A 13,471-nucleotide genomic window follows, 5' to 3' on the forward strand; every position below is an offset into this window, starting at 1 on the left:
CATGATTATTATTGTGTGTCAGCCGAGGCTTTATGAAATGCAGGAATCTAATGATATTTTACCTTAAGTTTTCCAACTAATTTCTCAGACTTCCCTTTAAAACTACTTTGAATCTTATAAGAAATTAAAATCGGATGGAATTAGGATAAATGGAACTAATAAGGAAATCTATATTTGATTCTAATACATTTTTAAATGCTGAAACTTTAAAAATTTGTAAAATATTATCATACACAGAAAAATATTAAATTCATTTAATTTTCTGAAATCAGTTGTTCAATGTATGATATTAATTGTCTTGATAAATAAATTAATCATAGCAATATTTATAAATATTCCAATTTTCAACAACACCATATTTTCTAGCATTTATATTTTGCTATTAAATGTAAAGAGTAATATTGTATTTTGATGCTGATACATATCTTTTTGATAACATAGGTCAGAACCTTTCTGAATTAAAATATTGATTTCAATGAACTAGATAATTTTATTCACAATGAAAGTATAAAATCTTAATAAATAATCTATTTAAATTAAATTTGAAGTCTAATAAATTACTGTGTAAGTCTAATATAGTGAAAATGTAGTAAATACTGACTTGAACTGCCCAATGTTAAGTGAATTTGAATGCAGACTACTATATAAGCAATAAAGCACAGCATTTCTGCAAATAGACAGCGGGCAAAAGAACAGTGAACTGAGCAACTACTGACGATGAAGGAACTTCTACTTTTCCCCTCTTTATTTTGGTTTATATAGGCTCATAAAAACTAAACAAGGATATAACTCTTGTTCTAGTATTTGTCCTTGAAGATGAAATGAAATAATTACAATAAAATAAAACTATGAACCGTGCTATTTAAATTAAATAGGAATATATTATCAGAAATATTATTTTATGTTATGGAATTTTTTTCCGCAATAATATTATTTTCAGGTTTTATGATTCATTTAATGTAAAATATTGAAATTAGGATTTTCACTTAGTAGTTTCATGTTCATTTTTAACTTATGTCTAAGTAATTATTTTTACTTTTTTGTTATTATTACTATCACAAAAGCACAACCATTGTGATCAGGTATACAGTATGGAATTTTGTAGTATATGAAAAATATCAATTTTCTTAATTAATAATCACTTTTAAAGTAAGAAAACTTTTTCCAAAGATTATTTTAGTTCAGATTTCTTGTTTATTTTTTATTAAATTTCAAAGTAATATTATCTTTTATGAAGTGCTATCATAAAATCAAATTAAATGTTTCACCTATACTCAGTACAACCACCTTTCATATAAGGAATATAGGAACACAAAATGTTAAGTGTAATTTTTTTTCTACATGAAACTAACTAAAAAACCTACTTATGAATTTTTTTGAAAATTTTCAAGTAAGACATAAGTTTATTTTTACTCTATTTTAAACTACAGTTTAAAAAAATATTAAAAAAGCTTATGGTTTTTTTCTAAAATATAATTATGTATATTTCTGGTTAAATATTAATAACTTAAAAAATGGTCAGAAAAAGAATAACTTAAATCTAAAATTGCTGAATTAGGATAATGATCTCAAGAAGTATTAGTTATTAGGTATTTAAAAAATACAATATTTTTGGATTGTTTTTTTTATACGTTTCACAGTAATGTTTAATCAAATTTAATAAAGAATTAGATTTTTTGCCTATAGACATGTTGCATAGTCTCCTAGTTCGTAATATAATATAATACAAAGCTTTATACATGTTTAGTGCCTCTAACAAGCGATACATAAGATACTTAATTATTATTATTATTTTTAAGTAAAATGATTTTTGTTTTGTTGTTTGCTATCATTTTCTTTTTGAATTATATTTTCACTCCGTATAACGATTGTCCACCAGGTTTCCAAATAAATAAATACGAGATTCTGAGGAAATACGAGATGTGATCATAAAATAACGACAAGAATTTTTTTAATTCTGCGCGCATTTTCTTTTGGACTATTTTCGTCTTCAACCGACTCGATGGCAGCACTATCTACAATGTACTTCAATATTTTAAGAAATATTAGACACGAATTCAAATTTGACAGCTGTGTAATTAGGAAGTATTTTATTACAAGTGGCGATTTATTTTGTTTGACAATAACACAGCAAAAAATGTGCATTAAATTTTGCATAAAAAATGAAATAAAGTGCAATGAAGTTGAGATGTTAGAGAAGGCTTTTGAGGAACGAATTATGTCGACATAAAGGTTCATGAGTAGTAAAAATGGTTTCAAGAACAAAGTGAGAACGTCAAGGACGACAAAAAAATTGGACGTCCTGCATATCAACAACCGATGAAAATATCGATAAAATAAAGGACATTGTGATTAAGAATCATCGAATAACTATTTGAAAAATTGCTGAAAAAGTGATTATCTCTTATGATTCGTGTGAAAGATGTTTTAATGACATTTTGGGTATGGAATGAGTAGTTGCAAAATTTGTACCAAAACTGTTGAATTTTCAATAAAAGCAATCTCGCAGAGCAATTGTCAGCTAACATCGATGATGACAGAATTACTCTAATAGGTGACGAAATGTGGGTTGATGGTTATGATATAGACCAACTTAATCATCTCAATTAAGTTTCCTGAAAAACCAATACCGAAAAAGCTCGCCAAGTTTGATAGAATGTTAAGCTTCTCCTTACTATGTTTTTTTCCAATTACAATGGTGTAGAAACCATGGGAGAACTAACCGAGGGCGGAATTAATAATGCGTGGATTCAACAAACGGCAGGACCGCGCATACAGCCAAGAAGTCCATGAAATTATTGCAATACGTTTCTGGTGATCCAATCATTTGTAAGGACTTGTTCTTCCGACTTAAGCCCATCATACTTTTATTTTTAGAGTTATGAACTAATTTTATCGAGAAAGCACCCATAGTCTCCAGACCGCTATTCGTGATGTGATCAAGAACATTCCACATGAACAATTTGCGAGAGTCTTCGAGAACAAGAAACGTGTGCAGATATGTCTGGATATTCATGAGAACCGTTCGACTACTATTCTAAGGTAGGTCGACGTTAAGTATCGTTGTATTAGTGTATGTCAGGTTCACAGTTACTTTTCAAACGCACTGTATTATTCAGACCCGTATTTAGAATAAGTCAACTTTTTTTTTTTAATTTCATTAAAAAAAGTTAGAAATTCTGTTGTTTTTAAACAAAATTTACTGTTGAACTCTACTTGTAGTTTTGGAATTTAAATATAAAGCGAAAAGTGAATAATTTTTTTTAATTCGGACGGAATTTTATTTTAGTATTTATTTGCAAAAAAAGTGTAAGTTGTTTCGAGATATCAGAAATCTAAAATCAGAAAATTTAAAAAATCTTTATCAGAAAATGTTATTACATCATAGTTTTTGCAGGTAGATGAGTGACGTAATTATACATAGCGAGAGTGCTACTTTTACTCTGTACACATAAAACAAAAATGTTGAATATAATCTGCTAAGAATGCGTTGTATTTCATGTTTTATCTTTGTGTTCCATACAATATTGAATCAAAACCCACTTATTTCAACACAGCCCATATCTCGGTTTAAATCTGTTTTTCTTTTTATAAGGGAAATAAGAAAATTTGTTTTAACAAAAAATAAATAATTAAATTAATTTAATTAGGTATAGCAATTTACTCGATTGAAACCTAATCAACGGAGAACATATTTTTGGAATTTATTTTCTCGGGATAGATTTAAAAAATAATAACAATAAAGTGGTAAAAAATTAAAGGCTGGTCCCTTTTTGGTTGTTTCATTTTTAAGACGTTAAGATGTATTTTGACTGAAAATGTTAAATGTTACTTGAAAGTTTTCATTTTGATTGAGGAACGGTTCAACCTTCTTTTTAAACGGTTTTCTTCTTCTAGCTAATTTTTATTAATAATTTTAACGAAATTTTCAAAAGATGAAAATTGGAAACAACACTGAAATAAGTTTGATAAAAACTTATCTTACATTTCAAATTTTATTTTATTCGCCTACTTTGAGGGAACAGTTTTTTGTGGTTTACTCATTGAAGAGATATTGATGAAAGGTTTGGGTGAATAAGAATTAAAGAGTATAAATTTTAAAACAATGAGCTCAAAATACTTTTTAGATTTTTGAATGAGATTTCCCTTCCGAGTAGTAGATATGAACAGGTACTTGACACCAGATAATAAATTTATCTTACATTAAATTAACTACCTTCTACTTTTTCTTCATTAGAAATGTACTGAATTTGTCTTCAAAAATATGGTTTTTGTGTGCGTAAAAATATGTTCAAATAATTTTTATTAATGCCTTTTGAATGATTAATTGTTTTTCTTATTCTATATTTTTACATGAATTTCATATATTTGTTTATATTAAACATTATTAATATTGACTTTAACCACTTTAATTTCTTTATATTTGTGTATTTCTTCTCTGATACTACACGATTTTTGACGTCTTTTATCATAATTTTTCCCTTAATTCATCCAGACATGCAGTTCTTTTTCTATCCGTAGAATAGGATACGTACTCAATTTGTGATGATCTGTGTAGTTTATTATTTTGTACCGATCAGAATGAAACATTTATTCTTATAATTACTAAAAGATCATAAAATAATAAAATAGAAAATAGTCGATTAAATAGAGTAAGCCAAATCGTGTCAACTGTACTTTCGTATTATTCTACGATACCCAATCCAGTCTAGTTAATTTGAAATTATTTGAAAATCCAAATTCATTAAAAAATCATCATTTTTTGGTAATATTACTGAACGAAATTAAAGTTTTTATTGTGTTTTTTTTGGAGAGGCAATCTAAAATGTGATTCCTAAAAAAATGATTTACCTAGTATGATTAACTTAAAATTACTCTTATGGACGAATTTTATGCACCTAATGAAATTTTCGAAGAGGTAATCTTCGAAATTTATATTAATAGAAACAATCGTAACATAAAAACAATTTCATAGAATCCTATAACAGAAAATAGATTTTCTCCTTAAGATTCTATAATTAACGAAAAAATTGAAGACCTTCTAATATGCAAGAATCATACCAAGTAATCGAACATTAGAGCATTTATATTGAGTTTTTTTACTTAAATTTAATTTTATAGTAATCCAAAATTAAACAAGAAAAAATACATCATTTACCAATTCTTAAGAAATTTGTAAAATTCTTAAAGGAAGAAATATCACGTTTTATAAGCTAATTATGACAGAAAAGATCCGGTAACAATGTTGCGGAACTTTTCCGATATTTGAATAGAGCTGAAGATTAGTGATAAGTTAAAAGTTATTATTATTACTCTTAAAACCTTATTTATTATTTAATTTTTATTAAAAGAAAAATCAATAGAAATTGTTTTATAATGATTTATTAAAGCCGTAAAAACTTATAATGATAAATTTAGTCCCAAATTTATGACTTCGTTATAAAACATCGTACAATATAATCGTACAATGTATGGTGGAAAAAAAATTACCAAAAGATCAGCGGGCTTAATTTTTTTTTTACTTTCTTCTTTTTTTTGTAAAGTTCATCCTGAATGATTAAATACCAAAACACAATTTTTTTTGGCTAGAGTAGGTGGTCCAGTGGCAAACATTTCAAATGGAGAAATAGCCGACATAAGTTTTCGTTCAAATTACTGACTACATTAATTAAATTTATTTCCCAGATTTGATTAAAATAAGTTATGGCTTTCAGACGTTATCCCGTACAAACCATAAAATATAAATAGAGATAATACGCATAAATTGAAAGATTGAGATAATATGCATGAAATAGAAATTTTTACCTTTATGAAACAAAAAACTTTACTGTTTTACATTAAAAAAATATAAATAATTTTCAAAGCTCATGTAAACTGTAGACTAAGCACAAAAATAATCAAATTTTACATTATAAAGTTATAAATATAAAAATTATTACATTATTACATTATAAAAATTATCGCTAATAGTTAAGTAAATTAGTAAATACTTTAATTAAAGGTTATTACGTTAAACAAATTCTTTTGTTTGATTTTTTACATTGCTATTGTTTTTATTAGGTATTATATTGTTTTAAGTTACCAGTTACGTACACCGGGGTTGTTTCAACTTTTCATCTTCTCTATCATTTGCCCTTGAAAACAAATAAGTACGTTCTTCTTTTGTTTTATGTGCTATCGCTCTTAGATACCACAAAAGTTTTCTGTTTAATCGCACATGAGCACACTCATGCAAGCATCGCACTCACACGCGCGCACCACACACACACAAAGTATGTGCATGAAAGATATGTACGTATAAATTAAGGTTAAAAAAACATATAAATAACATACTTTTACTCGATTTAATTTTCTAATTAAGTATAAATACTATCTAAGACACTTTACAATCTTACACACCCGTAAAATAATTTTTAAAACTCTGTGAAGATATATAGATAAGCCTTCAAAGTAATTTTAATTAAAATCTGTTAATATCCTTTGCGGATTCAATCGTTAAGAGGAGGTTAGTAATACATTGCTCACCATAACAAGTTCCGCATTTTATATTTGCTGCCCTTGGCTCAGAGACAAACACTGTATATGATATTGCTTACATCTTTATTTTAAGACGTAAGATGTAAGTATACAGAGTAAAGACTTATGTCTTTACAAGACAAAAACAGTTTCAGTTGCAGAACATTTGCAACTGAAAGATGAACAAACTGGCATTGTATGTAAATCTACAAGACGTCATAGAATTAACTTGAATAATTATTCCAATCACAATTTTTTGCAATTTAAAAGCTTTCCTTTTGGAGTGGAAATAATTTCTTCAAAATATTGTCTCATATTTCATCACTGCTACAAATTATATACTATAAATCATCAAACTCATCTTTGATCTGACCCTCTAAAAATTGTTTTCATTGCTTTGTTTAATTATTTATACAATCCTTCAGTGTGGTCTTTTCATTTCATATTACTTTCCAGGCTAAAGCAATATGCTGCTATAGCAACAGAAAAGTATTCAGGTCAGTTAAAAAAAGACTTTAAATATGCACAGATATGTAGAGTTGGTATTTTTTTCGTGCCTCCAGGAGACTTTTAATTTTTAACAAAAAAAAATAGATTTAAATAGGTTGTAAATAATCTATGAAAAAAAATTATTCCAAAGCTCCAAAACCAAAAAAATGTATCTTTGTCAAGTGGTTATTTGTGCATATGCACCTAAGTACATACGTAGGTTGGCCTGTATTTGGTCTTATAACTCTGGACCCCACTGATTGATTTTCTTCAAACTTGGTAGACACTACCAAACTTGGTAGTTCTTCAAACTTGGTAGGTACTATATTGGGAAAAGAATTTATTAAATTTTTGCAAAAACTGAAAAAAGGGAGGTTTTGGCCAAAATAAAATTTCAAATTTTTACGGGGGCATTTAGCAACAAATCAAAAAAAGAAGATATCCAAACATTTTCAACCCGTTCCTAGAAAATATAACTTGTTTATTTAGAATTATGGCTGTATCTTAATATTCTTTAAACGATTTTAAAAAGTTCTTTTTTACAATTTTAAAAAGCAAAAAGTAAAGTAAATAAGTAAAAACGTCTTATTTACAATTTTTAAAAAAACTTTAAAAAGTTCACCACTTAGGGATTTTATTCTTAAAAATTAATTTTACCCAAACGCTTTCCCTTGAGTATGGGAATTCCCAAAATGAAATTTTTTTTTTGCAAATTCAAATTTTTAAGGCTCAAAATGTATTCTGTTAACAAATCGCTGAAATAGTTTAATAACCTTCCCATGAAAAGAAAATGGTAAAATTTTTTTAAAGATTTATTTAATATAAGTTTGTGGATATTTTAATCATTAAAATATCCCCCTGCTGCACAAGTCCCAAATTTTCAAAAAGGTCAAAAACATATGTTTCGGAATTGTGATGCACTGTACTAATATTAAAAGTTTTGGTAATTGCTTTATTTTGTGTAGTAAAATACACAAAAATTTAAATATTATATTTAAATATAAAATTTAAATTATTATATTTAAATAAAAATTTAAATATTAAATATTTTAAAATTTAAATTATACATTTTTAAAATATTAGTTTTAAATTTAAATATTTTGATTATATTTAACTAAAAATTTAAATATAATCAAACAATTTATTTTTATATTCAATAAAAAAAAATTTTAATAAATAAAGTTAAAATTTATTTTGGTAGATTTTTTTTAATATGTCGATGAAGAAATAACTGATGCTGGCTAATTGAACATTTTTGGTTGATATTTTGTTAACATTGTATGTTGTAAAAAGAATTCATCATTTTGTTTATTGTTTTTCAATAAAAATGAATTATTTTATCGTAAAGTTACAAATATAGCTTAATAGGATTGAATTAATTGCTGGTGTTTTCCTATGAACAGTGATTCATAAACCCAAAAAACTTGTAATAATTAAAGTCTTCAACTCCATACCTGATTTAAGAGAAAAAAATAAGTCATTAGAATTACTGCTATGCTTCTTAATAGTTCTAGAATCTAAATAATTTGTCTTTGATCAATCAGTTTCATACCAGTCACATCGAACCATTCAATTATATGATCAATAAACAGGGAAGAGATGTAATGAGGCAGCTCATTACTCTTCTGGTCAGGACTCCAAAAATAAATGGAAAAAGAAAACAGTTATCCTCTGCAAAAAAAATCATCCTAAAACTAGAACTAAAAAGTAAAATTTTCATATCTAAAACCAAATTTAATGCTATGATTATCGAAATGTTAACATCAATTCATACATTAACTTATATAAAATTAAAGTTAAAATATACAAAAATATAAAATAAAATTAAGATAGTTGATTGAATCCAGCGTATTCATGCAAGGAAAACAAAAATGAACAGTTTTAAGTAAATTATATAGACAAATGTTTTTGATGTAAATGATTATTATACATTTTAACCACAGCTACATGATAATTTGTATTGGTGAGCAAATTCAAATTGAACCATTACAAATTAAACACATTTGTGATATATAACATTTTATGAATGAAATGTAAACATAAATTAAATTTTATATTTGCATTAGCAAACGTTTACATATTTACCACATTTTTTTTACAAAATATCCTTGTGCAGTGATGCACTTAAGTACTCAAATGATTATATTGAGTCACCTACCACAAAACATTCTTTTCAATACTGTAAATTTCTTGTTCAATGTTAGCCTAAAGTTTATTGATATTGTGGGGATTTGATTGATAAATTCTACCCTTCAAATAGCTCTGAATGAAAAATTGCAAACAGACAAATCTGGGAAAAACTTGGTTGCTCAATTATAACTATTGTAAATTATTAACTTCTAATCTTGAGATAGATAATGCATTTCAAATTTAATTTATTTTTGTAGTACCATTTGTAGTGGTATTTGTGTTTGGTATTTACACATTGAATCATGGTCTATGATCATTTATTTAATACACAATTGAAAAGCAAGAATGAAACAGAATAAGCATGGATTCTTGTAGATACCATAGTGTTCCTCAGGTGATTTTAACATATCAACCAACAGAAAATAAAAATTTATGCGTTACTAACTACAATATTTTATGAAAATCTATTACTAAATTTCCATTTAAACCATTTTAAGAGTATGAAACTGGAAAACGTTTTTCATATTAACAGTTTATAATCTGAAAAAGTTGGATACATTTAAAAAATAATTATTTATACGACAAAACCTTAACAACAGATTTTTTATTCATCAAAGCCATTCATAAATTTTATTCAGAGATCAAATGTGAACTTGACTTGAATGTGTAGAATGCATATTAACTTACAGATACAGAATGTTTCTTTGAAATCAAAGGAGCAAAGAAATATAAAAAAAAAGAAAGAGAGTGTAAAAATTCAGGAAATGGCCATACAAAGAATAATTACTTTAATTAGTAAATCCAAATGAATTGGTGGAATTTATCCACAACTGTCTGAAAGTGTTGTCTTGTAGTATATATCATGTATAAAAGAATTTTTGGGGCATTTCTTTTCATGAGCAGACTAATACCGACGTATTGTACTTGAGCATGTGAGAACCTTGTGTTTTCACAGACTGAAAATATAAAGGGCCTAATTTTCCAACAGGATGAACTCTGTCTCCACACCACACAGAAGTTGTGCAGACTGTGCTCAATGACAGGTTCCCAAAAGGCTTACAGGTAAAGAAGCTCCCATCACTTGGCCACTGCGAAGTTCCAGTTTGATGCCAATGGATTTCTTCTTTTGGGGTTATATAAAAGATATTGTATACCAAGAAAAAATGCAGTCACTTGATCACTGCGCCAAAGAATAAGAGTAGCTGTGAAATTGACTTTTGCAGACATAGTCACCAGAATGTGAAATGAGGTGGATTATCAGTTTGATATTTGCAAGGCTTCTATTGAATTACATTATGAGTAAAAAACCCTTTAAAATGTGTACTTTTACGTAATAAAACACATACATCTGTAATTCTAAATTTTTTTTTTTTGTCTTCAGTCATTTGACTGGTTTGATGCAGCTCTCCAAGATTCCCTATCTAGTGCTAGTCGTTTCATTTCAGTATACCCTCTACATCCTACATCCCCAACAATTTGTTTTGCATACTCCAAACGTGGCCTGCCTACACAATTTTTCCCTTCTACCTGTCCTTCCAATATTAAAGCGACTATTCCAGGATGCCTTAGTATGTGGCCTATAAGTCTGTCTCTTCTTTTAACTATATTTTTCCAAATGCTTCTTTCTTCATCTATTTGCCGCAATACCTCTTCATTTGTCACTTTATCCACCCATCTGATTTTTAACATTCTCCTATAGCACCACATTTCAAAAGCTTCTAATCTTTTCTTCTCAGATACTCCGATTGTCCAAGTTTCACTTCCATATAAAGCGACACTCCAAACATACACTTTCAAAAATCTTTTCCTGACATTTAAATTAATTTTTGATGTAAACAAATTATATTTCTTACTGAAGGCTCGTTTAGCTTGTGCTATTCGGCATTTTATATCGCTCCTGCTTCATCCATCTTTAGTAATTTTACTTCCCAAATAACAAAATTCTTCTACCTCCATAATCTTTTCTCCTCCTATTTTCACATTCAGCGGTCCATCTTTGTTATTTCTACTACATTTCATTACTTTTGTTTTGTTCTTGTTTATTTTCATGCGATAGTTCTTGCGTAGGACTTCATCTATGCCGTTCATTGTTTCTTCTAAATCCTTTTTACTCTCAGCTAGAATTACTATATCATCAGCAAATCGTAGCATCTTTATCTTTTCACCTTGTACTGTTACTCCGAATCTAAATTGTTCTTTAACATCATTAACTGCTAGTTCCATGTAAAGATTAAAAAGTAACGGAGATAGGGAGCATCCTTGTCAGACTCCCTTTCTTATTAGGGCTTCTTTCTTATGTTCTTCAATTGTTATTGTTGCTGTTTGGTTCCTGTATATGTTAGCAATTGTTCTTCTATCTCTGTATTTGAACCCTAATTTTTTTAAAATGCTGAACATTTTATTCCAGTCTACGCTATCAAAAGCCTTTTCTAGGTCTATAAACGCCAAGTATGTTGGTTTGTTTTTCTTTAATCTTCCTTCTACTATTAATCTGAGGCCTAAAATTGCTTCCCTTGTCCCTATACTTTTCCTGAAACCAAATTGGTCTTCTCCTAACACTTCTTCCACTCTCCTCTCAATTCTTCTGTATAAAATTCTAGTTAAGATTTTTGATGCATGGCTAGTTAAACTAATTGTTCTGTATTCTTCACATTTATCTGCCCCTGCTTTCTTTGGTATCATAACTATAACACTTTTTTTGAAGTCTGATGGAAATTCCCCATTTTCATAAATATTACACACCAGTTTGTATAATCTATCAATCGCTTCCTCACCTGCACTGCGCAGTAATTCTACAGGTATTCCGTCTATTCCAGGAGCCTTTCTGCCATTTAAATCTTTTAATGCTCTCTTAAATTCAGATCTCAGTATTGTTTCTCCCATTTCATCCTCTTCAACTTCCTCTTCTTCCTCTATAACACCATTTTCTAATTCATTTCCTCCGTATAACTCTTCAATATATTCCACCCATCTATCGACTTTACGTTTCGTATTATATATTGGTGTACCATCTTTGTTTAACACATTATTAGATTTTAATTTATGTACCCCAAAATTTTCCTTAACTTTCCTGTATGCTCCATCTATTTTACCAATGTTCATTTCTCTTTCCACTTCTGAACACTTTTCTTTAATCCACTCTTCTTTCACCAGTTTGCACTTCCTGTTTATAGCATTTCTTAATTTCCGATAGTTCCTTTTACTTTCTTCATCACTAGCATTCTTATATTTTCTACGTTCATCCATCAGCTGCAATATATCGTCTGAAACCCAAGGTTTTCTACCGGTTCTCTTTATTCCGCCTAAGTTTGCTTCTGCTGATTTAAGAATTTCCTTTTTAACATTCTCCCATTCTTCTTCTACATTTTCTACCTTATCTTTTTTACTCAGACCTCTTGCGATGTCCTCCTCAAAAATCTTCTTTACCTCCTCTTCCTCAAGCTTCTCTAAATTCCACCGATTCATCTGACACCTTTTCTTCAGGTTTTTAAACCCCAATCTACATTTCATTATCACCAAATTATGGTCGCTATCAATGTCTGCTCCAGGGTAAGTTTTGCAGTCAACGAGTTGATTTCTAAATCTTTGCTTAACCATGATATAATCTATCTGATATCGCCTGGCATTTTCCAAGTGTATATTCTTCTATTATGATTTTTAAATTGGGTGTTGGCAATTACTAAATTATACTTCGTGCAAAATTCTATAAGTCGGTCCCCTCTTTCATTCCTTTTGCCCAGCCCGTATTCACCCACTATATTTCCTTCCTTGCCTTTTCCAATGCTTGCATTCCAATCTCCAACTATTATTAAATTTTCATCTCCTTTTACGTGTTTAATTGCTTCATCAATCTCTTCGTATACACACTCTACCTCATCATCATCATGGGCACTTCTAGGCATATAGACGTTAACAATCGTTGTCGGTTTAGGTTTTGATTTTATCCTTATTACAATGATTCTATCGCTATGCGTTTTGAAATACTCCACACTCCTCCCTATCTTCTTGTTCATCACGAAACCTACTCCTGCCTGCCCATTATTTGATGCTGAGTTAATTACTCTAAAATCACCTGACCAAAAGTCGCCTTCCTCTTCCCACCGAACCTCACTAATTCCTACTATATCCACATTTGTCCTACCCATTTCCCTTTTTAAATTTTCTAGCCTACCAACCTTTTTCAAGCTTCTAACATTCCACGCTCCGACTCGTAGAATGTTATTTTTTAATTTTCTGGTGACCCCTTCCTTAGTAGTCCCCACCCGGAGATCCGAACGGGGGACTATTTTACCTCCAGAATATTTTACCAAGGAAGGCGCCTCCATTATTGCTATGT

The 13,471-nt window shown here is 28.8% G+C and overlaps 1 protein-coding gene across 2 annotated transcripts in view; it reads right to left on the minus strand.

Moving 5' to 3' along the window:
- LOC142326142 (endothelial lipase-like) overlaps positions 1-13,471 on the minus strand; it is a 58,965-nt gene that overhangs the window by 21,646 nt on the left and 23,848 nt on the right. The window contains exon 1 of one of the 2 annotated variants that reach the window (XM_075368352.1): positions 602-721. The exons of the other annotated variant lie outside the window; for it this stretch is intronic. Coding sequence (XP_075224467.1) covers positions 602-665 — 64 coding nt within the window. The 5' untranslated portion in view covers positions 666-721. Of the gene's footprint in view, positions 1-601; positions 722-13,471 lie in introns of those variants that run through there. 2 annotated transcript variants of the gene reach the window in all.

This window comes from Lycorma delicatula, chromosome 6 (genome assembly GCF_047948215.1).
Source record: "Lycorma delicatula isolate Av1 chromosome 6, ASM4794821v1, whole genome shotgun sequence".
NCBI classification, from domain to species: domain Eukaryota; kingdom Metazoa; phylum Arthropoda; class Insecta; order Hemiptera; family Fulgoridae; genus Lycorma; species Lycorma delicatula.